The sequence below is a fragment of the Microtus pennsylvanicus genome, chromosome 5 (assembly GCF_037038515.1).
Source record: "Microtus pennsylvanicus isolate mMicPen1 chromosome 5, mMicPen1.hap1, whole genome shotgun sequence".
NCBI classification, from domain to species: Eukaryota; Metazoa; Chordata; class Mammalia; order Rodentia; family Cricetidae; genus Microtus; species Microtus pennsylvanicus.
This window is the reverse complement of record NC_134583.1, coordinates 47,880,797-47,901,194: the sequence shown is the minus strand read 5'-3', so window position 1 is coordinate 47,901,194 and position 20,398 is coordinate 47,880,797. Positions and strand designations below refer to the sequence as shown.

Sequence of the window (20,398 nt, the reverse complement as noted above, 5' to 3'; positions counted from 1 at the left end):
AACTAGCATTAAGGATAAATTAAATACCATAAAGAACACCACTACTTTATGTTGTTATAAAAATATAATTAAAAAAAGATTCTCAAATTACTCCCAGAGGCCATAAGATATTAAACAAAAATAGGGCCAGGAGTGGGATATCTTCCTAAAATTGTTGTTGAGGGAGGGTCTGAAGGCACTCCAAAGAAAGCTGACTATTGATAATGCTCCTGTGTTGGAGGAAAGGTCACTTGTTTGTTCCCAGCCACCCTGCTAGCTTGAACCCTAAATAATCACACAGAAACTTTATTAATTAAATCGCTGCTTTGTCCATTAGCTCTAACTTCTTATTGGCTAACTCTTACGTCTTAATTTAACACATTTCTATCAGTCTGTGTATCACCACGTGGCTCTGGCTTACCGGCTAAATTCCCCACATCTATCTTCAGAGGCTCCATGGCTTCTCTTTGACTCTTCCCTCCTTTATCCCAGCATTTAGACTAGCTTTTTCTACCTACCTAAGTTCTGCCTTGCTATAGGTCCAAAGCAGTTTCTTTATTCATTAATGGTAATCACTGCACACAGGGGACTCTGACATCACTTCTGGTTGTCCATCATAGTTCAACAGTGTTCAGTTAGGGTTTCTGTTGCTGGAAAAAATCGCCATGATAATGGTGAAAACAATGAATTGAGATGACTTGTTCACAGTTCCAGAAGTTCACTCTGTTATCATCATGGCAGCATGCAGCCACACTTGGAGCTGGCTACATCAGAAGGCAACTGTAAGTGGTCTCAGTCTCACATTGAGTGAAGCTTGAGTAAAAGAGACATCAAAGCAAGCCCCCACACAAAACCATACCTACTCTCCAAGGCCACACTTCCTAATCGGGGCACTCTGATGGAGGAAGGTCATTGGCTAATAAAGGAACTGCCTTGGCCCATTTTATTGGTTAGAGCATAGGTAGGTGAAGTAAACAGAACAGAATGCCGGGAGGAAGAGGAAGTGAGCTCAGACTCAACAGCTCTCCTCTAGGGAGCAGAGGCCTCAGAGAGACGCCATGCCCTGCTCCCAGGCAGACACACGCGATGAAGCTCCGACCTAGAATCTTCCCGGTAAGACCGGTGCTCACAGATTATTAGAGATGGGTTGATCGGTATATCAGAATTAGCCAGTAAGGGCCAGAGCTAAAGGGCCAATCAGTGATTAAATGAATACAGTGTCTGTGTAATTATTTCGGGGCATAAGCTAGCCAAGCAGGCGGCTCGGGGTGCTGGGAATGCAACCCCGCTGCCGCCCCTATTACTACAGCACTCCATTTGGGGACAATTTCTTCCAAATCACCACAGACAGTAACATATTACTTATGAAGCCACACCACACTTTGGTTATAGAACACAGATAAATCAAACTGGAACTTAACTGGAATCTTCCACCTGACTATTTCATTTTAATGGTGCTGTAAAGTGCTGTGCAGCTACTGGAAGAAGTTCATGCTACAATAAAGACCTTCCAGGTAAGATGTGCTCACAGAAAAAATAGTGCTACAATCATGTTTAGGAGGCTGTTTTGGCTGCTTGTGCATTTCCCAGCTGCCCAGACTCCTGAAGTAAGCACACAGAAACTGTATTAGTTAAATCTTGCTTGGCCCATGAACTATAGCTACTTATCAGCTAACTCTTACATCTTAGTTTAACCCATTTCTATTAATCTGTGTATTGCCACAAGGCTGTGGCTTGCTGGACAAAGTTCTGGTGTCTGCCTCCGGTGGGGCTACATGGTTTCTCTCTGGCTCCTCCTTATGTCTCCCAGTATTCAGTTTAGTTTTTCCCACCTAGATCTTCTCTACACTTTCAGGCCAAGCCAGTTTGTTTATTAATCAATGGTTTTCACAGCATACAGAGGGAAATACCATATCCCTTCCCATTTTTTGTTTAAATAAAAAGGAAGGTGTTAACTTTAACACAGTGAAATTACATATAATAAAATGGGTATCAAGTAAGAATTATAGTTACAATATTTATATCTATGTTATCTTTTATCATAACTAAGGAAAACTATAATCATAACTATCTATTCTTAAACTCCATCAAAGATTCCAGATGGATGTGATATTACCTAAGTTGACAGGAAGTGCATTGTAAACAACTTCCAAAACTCTAGAATTGACAGGGACATCTCACTGCTGGGACAGTTACCCAAAGTTCTTCAGTATCGTTGGGGAATCCATCTTCAGCCTACAGGTCCATAGTATCCAACAGACTTTTCCATGAAGCAGGAAATTTCAAAGACATTTCTGCCTATATTGGCAGTTTGTCAGTCACATTTTTCTGTGTTCTGCAGAATGTCTAGTAGACTCTTTCATGAAGCAGGAACCCTCATGGGCATTCTCACCTTTAGGTAAGTTCAGCAGCCATTTCTCTGTGGGTTCTGCATGTCCAGTTCCTACAGCATAACATCAAACAGTCCAGGAGACAGCAGTTTCTTGTCCAAATGGTTAGCAAACTCCAAAAGGGTCTCTTCATTGCTCATATTCCTCTTGAAGTAATTGGTGTTGCCAGAATCAGATGTTGCTCATTGTTATAAAAAGTCACATGTTCTTAAAATATTTTAAATGCCATATCCTGAAGGTCTCTGAAAGGTTTAAAGACCATCTATCTAACTGAAATATATCTCTATATATCTAGAAAACCTAACATGACTACAAGCTTGACTATTATAGATGAGTATCTGTTAACCTATATTTCTTAATTATACATTCAATTTTAAAATTAACTGAACAATTTCAATACCTTAACCAAGAGCAGAAATATAATATACATCAATAGACCAAGATCCATACCAATGCAAATTATTCATTTCTATATCATATACCTTTTTAAATGTAAACAAACATTTATAAAAAATACTTGGGAATTTTGGTGTAGTTCTCTCCAAACTGCTTCCTGATTTTCATTGGGTGAAGTATTTTTGAAGATGTTCACAGTGACCTTTTAGGGGCTCTTGGTCCATTAAACCTCATTAGTCTGGAATGAGCACACAGGTCCTCATCCTCTGTAGAAACAAAAAAAGAACCTCTTGCCAAAGCAATATATCCTTAGACCAAGTTTGAAATCAAGATAACTTTAAAATATATTTGCTGGTTTAGCTTTGCAGCCCATACAATGAAATGTCTCATTCTACTTAGCTCCTTTACAGTCAAAAAATTCAATGAAAATACAATAATATACATAATTTACACTCTCTGTGTGTATTCAATATTTATGTGGCTTAATTTTCTTATTCTATTATTTTTCTACAATTTTAATATTCGTTTTATTATCCTTACTCCTTTCAACTATGACTGTCTGTACTCTGTCTCTATAAGACTTGGTTAAACCACTTATTTCTTTTTAAAACTGTCTATATTCTTTTTCTTTTCTCTCCTATGAGCATTTAGAGATCTTATTCATCTGAATTTGTCTTTACTGTGTATCTGCAATCCTTTTATGACAAGGACAGCTTCTTAAAATGCTAAGTGCTTCTTAAAATCTTAGGTGCTTCTAAGGCTGCTTTGTTCTTTGGCTCTGCCCAGTCCAATATGGTGGGGCAGAGTTCTGTTTAGCTTGAGCCATATTCACAGCCCCATTTTCAGATACACAGTGGGTCTATTTTGCCATTAAGCAAGTTGTAGCACTCTGCTCACAAACCCCATTTAAATGCTCAGTCTTCAGAAAAAGCAAGAATTTTGCTGGCACCAGAATCTGCAATTTCAAACCTGTGCGGCTTTTTTCTATACCTCTTAATCAGGAAGACCTCTCTTAAAGGAGCTGCAGCATGCTAATAGCAAGTAGAGTCCATCTGAAAAAAAAATGATATGTGCTAAACTTTTTAAAATAGTGTCTAGAATTCCTTTCCAAGCCCTCTTAGGTTTTATGTGGATTTAGCTAGCACTCAGGGAGTGCCAATTTGTTATATGAGGCTGCTTGGCCACTTGTTCATTTTCTGGCTGTTCAGACTCTCAACATAATCACACAAAACTGTATTAATTAAGTCACTGCTTGGCCCTTGATCTCTAGCTTCTTCTTGGTTAACTCTTACAGATCAATTTAACCCATTTCTATTAATCTGTATATTGTCACAAGGCTTTAGCTTACTGGGTAAAGTTCCAGCATTTGTCTTTGGTGGGGCTACATGGCTTCTCCCTGACTGCTCCTTCCTTCTACTAGCATTCAGTTTAGTTTTCCCTACCTAGCACTTCTCTACCCTATCAGGTCAAACCAGTTTCTTTATTAGCCAATCATATTCACAGCATATAGAGCGTAATCCCACATGACAATTGTTTTGAGAGTAACCAACCATAGTCTGCTTAAATTTGAGTCCTAATGTAAAGATAGGAATTTATTCTTGGTACTGTAAACCTGAGTCAAAGATACATGGCTGGAGAAAATACCTCTAGGCCTAATAGGGACACCAACTATTGCGGTTTTGTTAAGTGGATATATGAAACTGCTTTTTAAATATTTATTTTATTTTTTATGTGTAAGAATGTTTTGCTGCAAGTAGACAGGTTTTATGTCATGTCTTTAGTTTTTGGAAGACAGAAGAGGGCATCAGTCCACTGGAACTAGAGTTACAGGCAGTTGTGACCCACTGTGTGGGTGCTAGGAACAGAATCTTGGTCTACCTCAAGAACAATATATGCTTTCAAGTGTTGAGCCACCTTTGTAGTTTAGTGTATGTTTATGTTTATACCAGTAGATTACTAAAGCTCTAAGCTGTGGCCAGATACATTTCTCTTTTCAGTAGCTAGAAGGTGATGTAAAGATCCATGCCTGGTTTAAGTATGAAGAATAAGTGGCTGTTTCATTCTCATCCTTAAACGTGACATCTCTATCATGCTCTTCCACCAAAGCTTAGAGAACACTGTGGAAAAAGAAGTAGAAATAATATAAGAGTTAGAGACTGTGGAGGAGTGCTGTGAAATGCTGTCTCCTCATTACAACGCAGTCACAGCATTTTTGAACTTAGACTCTGTTGTCTGTATAATATTTAGACATCATTGAGCCTCTCAACATTGCAGAATAGGCAATAGGGAACTTATCAGGCTACACCCAAGCTTAGGAGCTATTGGGTGTTAACCGCTGCTGGAAGAAGTAGGAACAATTTTCTTCAGCACTGTAGCTTCTGGTAAGTTGCCTATGTTTCCCTGAGTAACCTTGTATTCATGATTGTATAAGTATGTGTACTTATTTAAAGTACTTATTTAAAGTAAGTGTGTCATGAAAATGTAGAAAGAGACTTATTGGCACTTAGAAGGCATCTAGAAGGAGAGAGAGGGAGCCTGTATTTGGATTTTCTTTAGACTACCAATTGGCTCTCAAATAAAGACACAGAGCCTCATTATTTTTTCCTTTCTTTTAAATTTATTTATTTATTAAGGATTTCTGCCTCCTCCCCGCCACCGCCTCCCATTTCCCTCCCCCACCCCCGATCAAGTCACCCTCCCTCATCTGCTCGAAGAGCAATCAGGGTTCCCTGACCTGTGGGAAGCCCAAGGACCGCCCACCTCTATCCAGGTCTCCTAAGGTGAGCATCCAAACTGCCTAGGCTCCCCCAAAGCCAGTACTGCACGAACAGAGACTCATTATTAAACACGAATCCTCGACCTTATCTTAGGCTTCTCCAACTAGCTCTTTTATCTTCATTTAACTTGTTTCTATTCACCTATATCTTGCCCGAGGGCTTTTTATATTTCTTTTTTTTCTGTATGTCCTACTTTCCTGTTTCCTCTGAGTCTGTCTGGCTGCCCCTGGCATCTCCCTGATTTCTTATTTTCTTTCTTTTCTTGAGTCTAAATTCCTCCTCCTACTCACTTTCTCTGCTTAGAAGTCCCACCTATAAGTCCTCCCCTGCTATTTGCAATTCTACTTTTTATTTAACCAATTGTGTGCCTTAGGCAAGCAAGATAAAACAGCAACACCTCTTTATATAAGTAAACAAATGTAACACATCTTTACATGGTTAAACAAATGTGGCACATCTTTGTTCAATATTATTTAGTTAAATATTTCACAACAAAAGCTAAGTAGAGGGGATAAAGAAAGTTGAATATGATAAAAAATGTTACACACATGCATGGAATTATCAAGGAATAAATAACTTTTAAAATATTAAAAGTAAAAAGGAAATAAAAGAGAAGTCACTGTTGAGTCATGTCAAAGAGGCACAGATGCCAGGTGTCCAAGAGCTTTAAATGATAGCATTTTAAGTGATTCTCTTTATTATTTGTAAGCTTATATGATTATGTGTGTGTGCATATGTACACAAATGTAGGTTCTGATAGAGGTGAAAGAAATTAGAGACCCTGGAACAGTTGTCAGGTGCTCAATGTGGGTTCTGGAAAATGAACATAGGTGCCCTAGAAGAGCAGCAAGTACTCTTAAACACTGCAAGAATTCTTAAGCAAGTGCCACCTCTCCACCTTCAAAGAGCTTTCAATAGGCATAGCTGTAATAATTCTGGGAAAAATCAAAATAGTAATAGATAATAATAATAAAAATTTCATGAGTGTATATTGACGTAAACACATTTTTGTGTTTGCAAATAAAATAAAATGAAGAGAATCAACACATTTCTTCTGCAGAAAGATTCCAAAGAATTTATGTTGACACAAATGTTATAATGTAATGTCTCACATTTTGGGTTTTGTCCTTTGTGGTGTGTGTGTGTGTGTGTGTGTGTGTGTGTGTATGTTCATATGATATGCACATGTATAGTGTGTACAGATGCATGGTGCCATCTTGCTTGTGAGAAGATCATAGGACAACCTCAGGTGTTGGAATTTTCTTTTTACATTGTATGAGGAAAGGTCTCCTTGTTGTTCTCTGCTATATATGACAGGCAAACTGGTCTTCCAGCCTCTAGGGGTCTCCTGACTCCAGCTCACATTATACAATAGGAGGTCACAGAAGAACCCTATGCTATCATGCCTTACATGGGTTCTGGAGATTGGAACTGAAGTCTTCCAGCTTGTGTAACAAGAGGTTTACCCAGGCACCTTTTCAGCCAAATTCCCCACCTTTTGACTGGAGACTCAGAACAGAGACTTTCCACAAAACAGTAGAGTATGTGAGTGTGTGCATGTGCATATATGTGCACACAAGTGTGTGACTTTATAACAGACACGTGACAAACACTGCTTCCACTGGCTGATCAATAGCCCTAAGATGTGGATAAGGTGTCCTTGATGGATGCGATGATAGTGACACGTTAATCTTGTAATTCTTCTCTTAAGTCATAAACCAGTCTTTTATAGAAAAGAGAGCAGAACAAATACTGAGCATGGGTATTTTTCAAAATACCTGCCTAAAATGAAATATCTGAGAAAGTGGCACAGCAAAGAGTACCTCTTCATATGAAAGGGTATCCTAGACGTGATCCTGGAATAGAAAAAATGTCATGAAAGCTAAGAATATAGGACTAAATCAGTGACTTTAGTTAACATAGGTTTGATCAGCAGGGCCATCTATGTTGATACAATTTGTTGTGCTACAGAACTGTTTCTGTAAGTCTATAACTTGAAATTTCTTTTAAATCTTCATTTTTAAAAAGTAAAGAAAATGGGTCAATTTGACCCAGGGATGAAAGCATCTTCTGGGGAAGCTGTATGAACTAAGTCCAATCTTTAGATACCATGTAAAAGTGGATTAATGGAAAGATTTATCTCCATAAAATTGGTCTTTGATAGCATGTATGTCACGACATTCATGTACTCTCAACCCACACCATATACTGAGAACAACATCTATAAATAAAAATGTAAAGGGTAAAGGTGAAGAAAAATATAGACATAGATACAACACATCTGTGTTTACTGTATAAAAAGAAAATCATCAATACATAAATAAAATTTGTTATTAGGAAATTTAGACAGAATCTACAATAAGTTAGTAGTAGCTGTTGTCCTTGGAAAAGAATCATAAAATGTTGATAAAGAAATCTTCTTTCAATAAAGGTTTTTGTTTATAAACACATATTTATGTGCATATGTGAGCGTAGCATTCATAGTGGCTGGAAGGGAGCATCAGATCCTTTAAAATTAAAGTTACATTCGATTTTGTTTTAGAAATAAAGACACAAGTGTTAAGCTGCCCTCACTTGCCATGGGACAATAGTTTTACCCTGTAAAGATTTGTCTCTTGTACTTGTTTAATAAACACTGATTGGCTAGTAGCCAGGCAGGAAGTATAGGTGAGGCAACCAGACAGGAAGTAGGGGCAGGGCAATGAGAATGCTGAATAGAGGGAAGTGCCCTCTGCAGTTGTGACCCAGCCACAGAGGAAGCAAGACAGAAAGATGTGACTGCCTTGCCAAAAAAAGGTACCAAGCCATGTGGCTAACACAGAAGAGAATTATGGGCTAATATATGTTATGAGTTAATAAGAAGCCTGAGCTAATATGTCAATCATTTTATGATAAATGTAGACCTCTGTGTGATTCTTTGGGACTTAATGGCTGTGGGGACAGAAACCTCTCTCAACAAATGGTGCCCGTGTGGACAAGTGCATCCACATAAAGCCTGAAAGAGTTTGGCAAGTAACCCTAGACAAAAAAAAAATCAAACAAACAAACAAAAAAACAAACAAAAAAAACATAGTTAAGCACGGCTTCTTGGTAGAATTTTCTCAGGTGGGCTCTGCTTACTAGAGGCAAGCACTCTCATTTAAGAGAGGCTTCCTAACTTAGCTTTAGCTGCAAAACCTTGCAGCTCTTTTAAGAGGCTCTGCCATAAAACATTTAAGTGGTGTTTATGAATAACCTACAACATGCTTCTTGGTGGTCGCATGGACCTTGAAATGCCATACATTGTGACAATAAACATGGCTCCAGCCATGTTATGTTCTCTTTGAATTGTTTGAATGCTGAGAAAGGAGCAACAGCTGCTAAAAGATATTTGTTCATAAATGTTTCTGAATTAATCTAAGATAGGTATTTTGTAAAGTACTTGACTTCAAAATTGAAGTCAAAAAGTATGTAACTTTGGAGAAGAGGTTTTGCTTTTGCTTTCACAGGAAATGAGAGGCTGTGGATTCATTCTTGGGTAAGAAAAATCAGCTTTCCTCAAGGAAGACCTCCTGAGAAATCTCTGATAGGAGCAGATGGCCCAGATGTCTGAGTTCTACTCCAGAGCAGATTCAAGATTGCTGCCTGAGATGATCAACCCTCACAGGATACTCCAGTCACAACTTGACCAAAATGCTAAATTTTCTTTAGGTCCACATAAAATTATCAGTGCCCCCAAACAACAGGAAGAATCCTAGAAAACTATGCCCATATTCCCAAAACTGGCTTATCTTTGTTTAGAGTGTTGGTTACAATATGTTATGGATAATGGTCTGGACAAAAAGCTAAACAAAGGATATCAGATTCAGAGTTCTTGTTCTGAAGAAAAAAGATGGAGAGGGGGAAGTGCTGTGGAGACAATGGTTTTAACCTGTAAAGATTTGTCTCTTGTTTAATAAATGCTGATTGGCCAGTAGCCAGACAGGAAGTATAGGCGAGGCAATGAGAATGCTGGGAAGAAGGAAGTGCTATCTGCAGTCGTGACCCAGCCACAGAGGAAGCAAGATAGAAAGATGTGACTGACTCGTCGAAAAAGGTACCAAGCCATGTGGCTAAAACAGACAAGAATTATGGGCTAATATAAGTTATAAGAGTTAATAAGAAGTCTGAGCTTCTAGGCCAATCAGTTTATGATTAATGTAGACCTCTGTGTGACTCTTTGTTACTAAATGGCTGCAGGGACAGAAACCTCTGTCAACACTCACTGTATCCTCTGTATCTGTAAAACACAGAACAATGTATTAACACTTACTACCTATCCATACAAGGTATTTGAAAAAGGATTTGCATAAAAGAGGATGATTAGGTTTGTTGAGTGCAGTTGCAGTCATAGAAAGGAAAACTTAGAGCTAAATCTTAAATAATATTAGAGTCATCTTGCGATAGAGTAGATGGGAGAAAAGGAAGAAACTGTAGTAAGAAAAAGTGAGAAAAGACACAAAAATGTGATAATAAAATATGCTTTTTTTGAAGAACCACACTGCTCCAAGTAGCGTTACTTTTAATATATATATATATATATATATATATATTAGGTTGCATGATCTCAGAGAAATAGTTCTTTGTATATATCAATAGTTCATCTATTTGTATTTAATTAATTTGTATTTGGTTCATTTTTCTCCTTCTGACACACCTGAAGACTTTGACATCCCATATCAGACACTATTATTTTCTCTCTTCCTTCCTATTAGTCTTTGTGTATTAGAGCAGAATAAACAATATTGAAAAGAACACAGAATTTGGTGTATTTATTCATGGATTTCAATCTAGGTTATGGCAGTTATTACTTTGTCCTTTTCTGTTCTTTTTGTTCATACCCCCAAATAGATTTATACAGATCTAGTCCATATTTAGGCATCAATTACAAGTTAGTACCTTTAGTCAATAGTATTCTCTTGGTAAAGGAAGAGACCTGATAAATCATCTATGCTGCAATTGTGGCATCATGATAATTTATTTCTCATTCACCTAATGAACGAATGTAATAAGAAATATAGTTGTAAAGAAACTAGAACTGAACTGTAAGCTTATATGGCAGACTAAGAACATTAGTTTAATTCTTTTTTTTAAATTTATTTATTTATTAAAGATTTCTGTCTCTTCCCCGCCCCCGCCTCCCATTTCCCTCCCCCTCCCCTAATTAAGTCCCCCCCCCAGCCTGAAAAGCAATCAGGGTTCCCTGTCCTGTGGGAGGTCCAAGGAACCCCCACATCCATCCAGGTCTAGTAAGTTGAGCATCCAAACTGCCTAGGCTCCCACAAAGCCAGTGCATTAGTTTAATTCTGAAGAGAGTAAAAATGCATTTATGCACAATAATGACTGATATGTGCAAATTTAGAAAGCATTCAAGGGCAGCTAAGGAGAGTAGATTAAAGGATATGTAAACTTGCTTCATTACTGAAGGCAGCCAGGCCAAATAGAATATTCCATTCCTGATCCTTGTAGGAAGTAAAGTCAATGCCTGAGATTTATCTTTATAGGGATGATTCATTGCAACCTTGGGAAAGGCTGGGCTCTAAGAGATGCATGCCAAAGAGGAACGAAGGCTATTGGATCCCTAGAACACAGACTGAAATAGCTTAGGAAAAAAGGACTCTGTGCTTGGATATGAGGGGAAAACAACAAGAGCATCTATAGATATAGAAGACACAACATTAAATAGTTCTGAGAGCAAGATCTTTAATCCACAGCATTCCAGAAAGCCTGAAGAGGACCTGACTTCCTCAAGTGTCTCTATAGATGAAGAGTTGGGGCAAGCCTGGGAACACAGGACTCTGTCTTCCCTTTATGCCACCAAAGTCCTACACCTCCAGGTCTGTATTTTCAGAGTTACAGTCTCTAGGAGCTGCCAAGGACCCTAGAGGTCTAATAGTAAAAGTTCGGAGTCCTCCAAGAGAAGTTTTTTCTTTTCACCCTAACCCAGCTACTCTTTGGTTGAGCACTGTTGTCACTGACTTCTGTTCTGAGTTTCCTTAGTCTCTGGGGCTGCAGACTACTCAATTTATTAATGAGCAGTAACTGTGAACTCATTAAAAAGTTGTTAATGAGCTACTCTGCTGCACAGGGAGAGCAGTTGACAGAGGCTCCCAGTGGCCTACAATGGGACCTGGGGGAACCTTAGGTGTATAGCCAGGATCAGATCTGGAGAGGCTAATGGCACAGACAGCAGAAATATATCCCCTGATTAGCTTACGTTGACAAGAGGCCACCTCCAAATCCCAAGCCCCTGCTGTCTTCAGGTTTAAGGAATGGCTGCTGTCCAGAACAGTGGTGGATTTCCTTTGGGTGCCCAGTTTTGTTTTGTACCAACTCTTATGACTTGTATTGATGGGAGACTTCAACTTCTGAGATAAAAAAGTGACCCTCCTTCACCTATTTCTGCTCCATTACAAAATTCTTTTGATTTATCTGTCTTACAGGCCATTTCCCCTTGTGATCTATGCATTTTGTGACTGCCAAGGTGATATTTCTAAATATGCAGATCTATTTCTTTGTCCTAACATCCTAAATTGACTTATTATAGCTCACAATATTGTTTTTAAACAAGTTGACATATAATTTTTTCAGTATCTGTTTTCTTGCTACCTCCATATCTTCATCAACCTCATGTTTTCTCTTCCATGGAGCTAATTTCTATTATTTTTTATTCCCCTACTAATTTAAATACCATGTAATCATGTCACCATAATGACTTACATTCTTATTGAAATTACAATGTGCCTAGAATCATTTTTAAACTGATTTGCACACACAGACTCAAGAATTATCCTAATGAAACTTTTAAGCAGGGATATAATTGTCATTCTGTATGGAGAAGAGACTAAAGTGCAAGAGATTCCAAGCAAATTTCCCAGCACTATAGAGCTGATTAATGACAAGATTAGTATTAAACATTATGCATTTTAGTTTTGGATTAATGTTCTTGGGGTATTTGAAAACAATAGCTAATGAACTAAAATCAACCCTCCATTTGTCTTTATATTGACCATAAGTAATGACTTCCCATTCATAAGTTGCATAATTAATTAGTATATTTATAATGTCTATGTTACTAAAACCAAATTACAAATTCAATGAAATCCTCCTAAGACTGTGATTTTCGCACAAATAGAGAAGATAATCCATATAGATCCCACTCTCAAAAGACCCCAAATAGCTTAAGCAGTCCTGTGCAACAACAACAATACCAACAATAACAGTGTTTGATAGGTCAAAATTTTTGATTTCAAAATACACTGCAAAGTCTATGCTTTGGCATAACAACACACACACACACACACACACACACACACACACACACACACACACACACAAGTAGATTATAGAATCCAGAAATATACAACAACTAAATGCATCTGATTTTCAATAAAGGTGTTAAAGTTATAGAAATACCCGTGTTGGAGAGAAGACAGCGTCTTGTTCCTATGTAGAAAAGTTAAACTAGAGTTCTCTCTCTCATCCTATAAAAGTCAACACCCTTAATGTACACATATGAAAATCTTAAAGTACTAGAGGACAAAGTGGAGAGAACACCTTGAAATACAGCACAACTGAGGAAGTAACAGCAAGAAGCTGCAAATAGTGTCACAGGACACCCCAAAGCTTCTGAAGGGCAAAGGAAACAGCAGAAGAGAGTTCAGAAGATGGGAAACAATCTCTGGTAATCGTTTTCCAGGAGAAGGTTAATATCCAGAGTAAATAAAGAACCAAAATTGTTGATAGCTAAGGAGCCAATCTTTCAATAAGTGGGCAAATGAAGGACAGAGTTTCCTAAAGAATCATATGAAGGCAAAAGATAGAAAAATATTCACCATGCTGGACATAAGGAAATGTAAATAGAACCTACATAGAACGCCCCTCACTCCTTCTAGTTCAACCGAGACAAAGCGTATATGCAATGAAATTTTTTGTTTGCCCAACATAATGTTATTATTGATTATTTGGGAATTACATGCTATAAATGCAGATCACACTCACTTCCCACTCGACCCAAGTCCAACCTCCCATCCCTGATCTCCACCAAATACACCAAGTACAATTTGTTTTCCACATATACTCACTGGAGCATGTCAGACTCTCAGTTGCCAGTCCCTTACAGAAAACTGATTCTTCCCCCACTCCAGACAGAAGCCAACAACTGTGAAGAGCTACATTTCAGCATCTTTATCACACTTTTAAAGGACCCTCCTCAATGGCAACCTGTCTAGACTGTTTGTTTCTTCTTTGCTGAGGAGAGGGGATTATTGCAGAAACCTTCAAAGTCTCTCCCATGAACATGGAGTCATCTATACCACTGTGACAGATGCTTCCTTGCTGGTGTAACTGTTAGTGTCCATGTGGCTTTTTGTTGACGCACAGAACGGTAACAACCCACGGGGTCCCAATATGGATCACGGACATCAGCAAGTCCTCTGAAGGCATCAGAGATCACAGACATCAACATAGTCTCCTGTAGCAGTTGTGATCATGGACATGGGCACGTTGTCCCTTGGGGAGCCATGAAGTTACACATGACCTGTGTGGCCTTGGGAAGCTGTGTTGAACAGGGATGTCACAGGAGACTATGTTGATGTCTGTGATCTGTGCTGCATTTGGAGGTCCTGTTAATGTTCGTGGAAAAGAGATTATGAAGCCCGTTAATCTGTACGCTAACTAAAAGATGAGAAAAACCTCAAATAAAACAAAACAAAATCAAAAACTCAAAATCAAACCAAACCAAAAACCGCAATAAACTTCTCAGCCACACGATGGCACTACAGCTTCAGTTGATATTCTTGAAGCTAAGAAGAGGAAGCCTTTTCAAAGTTGCTGTCAATCTTGTGTAATGAGGCTGTGACAATTATTACCAATTATTACTCAAGACAAATACTAAATTATTAATAAAGGAAAAGACGAATTATCAATCTTTTACAATAAGATATGAATAAAAACTCTACAAATGCTGTTAATGATGAATTAAAAATATTGATACACTTCATAAATAAACAAGGTTGTTTATGCCAGATTTGTGGGAGGAGTCTGTGCTCTCCTTTCCCTTAGTTGTCATAATATAGCTCAAACAACTTGTAAATTTTATATAAATTGTTATTTAAAGTCTGAACTGATTTCTGGTACCACGACTGTGAATGAGGCCACTATTACAACAGTCTCTCTGTTTCGGCTCTTCTTATTTTCAATGTGTGCTACCCAGCTACTATTGTTACCTAAGTCACTGTCTTGATCAAAATGTTTTGAAGTTTACTTATTGTGTACAGATTAAACTTTAAAATCATAAGCATGGTCAATTAAATTTCCTGTTTGTTTTGACCTCTGGCTATGAATCAAAAAAATTTTTTTAAGACACCTGCTCACAAAATTTCACCAAAAAGCATTTTGGGAGTGGAGAGATAGCTTAGTGGTTAAGAGTAGTAAGAGTAGTGGTTATTTTTGTATAGGCCATGAGTTCCATCCCTCAAACCCTTATGGTTGCTACCAACCATCCTTCAACTCCAGTGCAAGGAGATCCGATGCCTTCCTCCATCGGTATTGCCCAGACATACAGGCAGGGAAAACAACACATAAAAATTTCAATCACAGTTTCTTTTGCATTTCCACTGTGTAAGTTCTTCTTTACCTGGAACTTTTGTGGTTTTGTTCAGTGGAGTCTTATTTCCCCACCTCTTAACTCAATTGCAAAACGTAGCTTAAACATCATCACACAATGGGTTGTAAAATATTCTTTTTCCTAAATTATAAGTCGTTTGTTGACTATAAAACATAAGTGACCCCATGTCATGCTTCAGCATTCAAAAATTAAGACTAATAAATATTAAAGTGATTATGGCGACATTAGTTTAAATAAGGCACGAGGTAGTTAATGGACATTAGAGGAAAATAAGGAAGTATGGTGGGGAGAATTGTGTTTATATTATATGTATTTATCCTGGAGAAAGAGAAGACACGAAGGCAAGGTAGTGTTAGATCTAGAGACATCAGTGCTATGTCAAGGAGGTGATACATGAGTTGGAGTCATTTTATATGTCAGTATATGTATCACTACAAAGTGCTATTGAGGAAAATAGGTGAAACAACTTTATAATTAGAACAATGTATTCTATTTTTTTCTTTTAAAAATATTCATGTATTCTTGTAAGTATGAGTGTTTTGTCTGTGTACATGTATATGCATCATGGGCATGCTGCCCTCAGAGGACAGAAGAGGGCATCAGATCCCTTGGAACTGCAGTTAGAGGCAGCTGTGAGCCAGTGTGTGGGAGCCAGCAATCAAATGTGGTCCTCTGCAAGAGCAGCAAGTGCTCTCAACCATTGAGCCAGTTTTCATGCCTTTCCATGTTGATTTCCAAGCCCTAACTACAGAGAATTTTAGTTTTTTAAAATATACTTCCATTACTTCCATTATGAGTGTACAACTTGCCCAGATTCATGGCCCCATTCCCAGGAATAAGAGCATTGATTATGAGTCTATTTCTCCATAGTGTTGGACATAGAAGAGTACCTATAAAGGAATGACTTATTTAAAATAGCCTTTTACAAGAGCTAGTTCCGGGACAGGAACCAAAAGCTACGGAGAAACCCTGTCTCGAGAAATCAAAAAAAAAAGTTCTCTATTAATTATATGCATTAATATAACTTGGCCTTGGAAAACAATGGCGTAAAATGTTCATTTATTGTTATTCAGTCATATATTTAGTGGTAGTAATAACTTTTGTCTCTTTATTTTATCATGGAGACATTTACTATTTCCCCAAGTTATAACCACAAGGTAAAATGTGAGGAAAAACTTTTCAAGTTTTCAAAAGACAAGATATTAGCAGAATATGTGGTTTTTTTTTCTTCTCTAAGGCTATGAGTTACAAAGCAATTACAAAGCAGATTCTTGAACATTTATTTTGGATTGTTCAAACAAAATATTTATTGCAACTTCTTGGAGCTTAATACCTCAGAAAAGAGTTGATTGCCATCAACAACAAGGTGAAGACATAATGGTTAAGGGAGTGAACTTGTGTTGAAAGCATAAAGGAGACACCATGTAACTATAGCCCATTTCCATGTCCTTCTTTATCTGGTCATCACTGCCCAGGTTTAGTTTCTGCAGCCTTATCCTCTAGAGCCTGCATGTCTACTATGGTGTTTTCTGGTCTCTTTACTTAAACATACATTTCCCCAGAATGTTCTAAATAACTGTCATTTTACAGTATATTGACTTATAGCACATTGTGCTGGCTTTCATGTGGTGTTAACTGCACTCTGAGGGTTGGACTTTTCTGGCTTCTAGTAACACAAATGAGCTTGACTGATTTATGTGAATGTTTCATGTAAATTCTCTCTTGCAAATATTGCTCCTCTCTTCACCTGAATGCTTGCAGTCAGTATGTAAGGAGTGGGATTATCTTTGTATAAGTTTTCTGATTTATCTATGTTCACCTTAAGTGAAGGATGCTCCAAAAGAAGTCTGATCAGCATGATATGCTGTGAAACGCTTTGTTTTGAATTGTTAGAAGTTTAGTTGTATTTTTCCTCATGTGATTGAAGTGTGAATTTAATGCAAGCTCTTTATGTATTTCTCAAGCATATTCTTGACCACTCACTTCTTCAACCCACCCTTATAAAAGATTGTTTTACAATGACTCTGAACTAAACAATTTCTACATATTATTTGGCACTGAAAAACAATAATCCTGATAATCAAATACTTGGGTTTTAGAATTGAATCCAGTTATACTTGTTTAAATGTCTTTGGTTTTATTTCCACACTCATAAAATTAATTTGCTCTTATCAGTGACATTATTTGAACTCCTCAATATTGTTTAATGTATTCACTTGTGACGGGCTTTTGTCTTTTCGTGCTGATAATGCACATCACTTTAAAATACAAAGACACTAAGCTCAATACACTAGTGCTCTTAGAGGACTTGTGCGGGCATCTGCAGGGGTCCATGGGAATCCTGCTGAGGACTGTATCATAACAGACAGTATGTGAAAATTTGCAGTTGTTTTAAACAAAGGGTTAGAGCCTAAAAATGTAATTGGAAGAAATGTAGACTAGGTTATTTCACCTGGCCAAAGTAGCTTTTGGGAAGAGCCAATGGCATTGTTGAGGCTATGTAAATATGCATGGGAATTAGTAGTTGGCTCTCCTCTGTTTGAGGTTACAAACTGCCTATCTAAGGGGAAAGTGAAATAAAAGGAAATAACAAACGAATCATGCACTAGAAGAATAGGGATGTTCCTTCTTACCTGGAACCAGACCAGTTAAAGCCAAACAAAGGGCCAGGATGACTTTTGATGCTTTTTTACTGTATTTTCTGGTATATGGTTCCAAGTGCACATTAGAAGGGGTCACACACAGTTCACAATGTATACCACTTTCATGCCTATTTGCAAAATAAATACCTTGAACAAACTTGCCAGAGTACCAAAAATTCAAATTACTCTGGTGAGAAAACAATGTTCACACAATGGGAAGGCAGAGAATCATAGATGGATATCAATGGCCTCTATGTTCCTTTGTCTCTACTGAGCTTCCTAACAGCCATTAAACAAGTGGGTTCCCTCCAGTGGACATTGAAATAGGGGAAAACAATTTCATGTGATGTGGCTTCTGAGACCCAGGGCCTTGTTGAAGGTCCTGTTGAGAGCATTCTTCACCTCATTATTCCTCAGGCTATAGATGATAGGGTTCAACATGGGAGTCACAACAGTATAAGACAATGACAGCAACTTCTTGCTTTCAGGGGAATTATTTGATTTAGGCCTAAAGTAAGTGAGGCTTGAAGACACATAGAAAAGAGAGACAACGAGGAGATGTGAGGAGCAGGTAGAGAAGGCTTTGTGCTTCCCTTTGGCTGATGGAATCTTGAGGATGGAAGCAGCAATGCGAGTGTAGGAACACAGGATCAGGAGGCAGGGTATCATGACGACCAGAATGGTGCCTACAATGGCATAGATTTCAAACTGTGCCGTGTCTGCACAGACCAGCCTCAGCACAGGTGGGCTGTCACAGAAGAAGTGGTTCACCTTGTTGTTGGCACAGAATGGAAAACGGAAGAGCCATGTGGTCTGCACAGTGGCTACAGGGAATCCTGGAAACCAGGAGGCAGCAGCCAGTTTGGCCCGTGTCTCTTGGTTCATGATGACTGGGTAATGCAAGGGACTGCATATGGCTACATAGCGGTCATAGGCCATGGTGGCAAGGAGGAAGCATTCAGCCACTCCAAAGAAGAAGAAGAAATACATCTGAGTGGCACAGCCAAGGAAGGAGATGCTTGTGTCCTGGGCAATCAGGGTCCCCAACATTTTAGGCACAATGACCAGGTTGAAGCCAATCTCTAAGAAGGACAGGTTTCTGAGGAAGAAGTACATTGGGCTTTGCAACATGGGATCAGCCAGTGTCACCAAAATGATGAGGCTGTTTCCCAGTAGAGTGATTAGGTAGATGGCTAGAAATGCCAGGAAGAGAATTATCTGTATTTCAGTAGGCAGGGAAGAGAAGCTCATGAGAACAAATTCAGTTATTCTTGACCAGTTTCCTGTAGCCATGGGCATGACCATAAGTATTGCATGTGCTCAAGGACATAGATTCTTGATTGTCCAAATCAGATTCTGGATTTGTTTTTTAGACTCCTGATAATTGGCAGGGAAAGAGTTAAAATCAGACCCTTTAAAAGAAAACAGACCTTGTGCTGCCTAAAAAGAAAGAAATGATATAGAGCAAACACCAAAACTGTGATATTCTTTTTTAAAAAAAATTATGCATATTATAAAACAAATTGAGCGTTTTTACATAGTTTCATCCTTCTGTTACACTGAACATACCTAAGTAACTAGGCTGAATGAAAAGGTTCCTGAGCCAAAGAAGTAGAATCAAGTGAAAAACAATATGAACATTTTATTTGTACATTATATTTATTTTTCTTCATCAATATATCACTGTTTCAGTCTTTATCTACTGACAAATTTGATAGGTATTTTATGAGTGCCTCTGGCCTGTACCTCCAGAACACTTTGACAAATTACTATTTATTATATTGTGATTTGCATCATTGGAGGAAAAGGAGGAAGGCATGCCTAAAAACTGATTTAGTGGGTTAGGTTAATGCCATGCCTTAATTGTAGACTACCTCAACTCAGAAAATTGTAATTGTTTTTTACCTTCTCAGGTAATGCCAATTCTAGCATCTTCATCTTCAATATATCAGAGCCCAAACTGACAATTGGTGGTCAGTAGTTGCATCATCATTTTATCTTAAAATTAAGATCCTCAGAATAATTATATATAAGGAGGTGGAAAATTAATGTGTGCAATAGGTTTCAAACAATTTAAAATGGAAAACCACAAGTATCCCAACAAATGAATAACCCCTGCACTAACAGTTTCCTTAATTTTTTTTGTTAAACTTCTGAGAAACATTACCATGAAATTTCAAAGGCAAACATTCAATAGTCCATCAACTACACAATTTAAAAGATAGATTCTAAATGATATGAAAGTTTCAAAATTTATTCAGTTCTTGTAAAGTAACTGGTTTGATGATGTGTGAGGGCTCACTGAAGTCCAGAGTCTAATGAAAGAGATTAATTTTAAATAGGTATAAAATAACTACTAGAGATGGAAATTATATAAACATAGCATTTATGCATGAATCAAAAAATTTAATGAAATATAAAGAAAGCATACTGTATCTTGGAGGACACACATGAAGATTAATAACCCCTAACACAAACAGTTATTACTTTTTAGGTATTGAGAAAATAAAGTTGGTTAAAATATAGGCATGAAAAATCTTAATGCAATTATGAAAATATTATAGCAAA

At 37.8% G+C, this 20,398-nt stretch overlaps 1 protein-coding gene across 1 annotated transcript; it reads right to left on the bottom strand.

The window, feature by feature from the left end:
• Nucleotides 1-18,169: 18,169 nt before the first annotated feature.
• Nucleotides 18,170-19,135, bottom strand: LOC142850876 (olfactory receptor 10A5). Its single transcript, XM_075974780.1, has one exon. It carries the CDS (start codon nucleotides 19,133-19,135, stop codon nucleotides 18,170-18,172), a length of 966 nt encoding a protein of 321 aa, XP_075830895.1.
• Nucleotides 19,136-20,398: the final 1,263 nt, after the last annotated feature.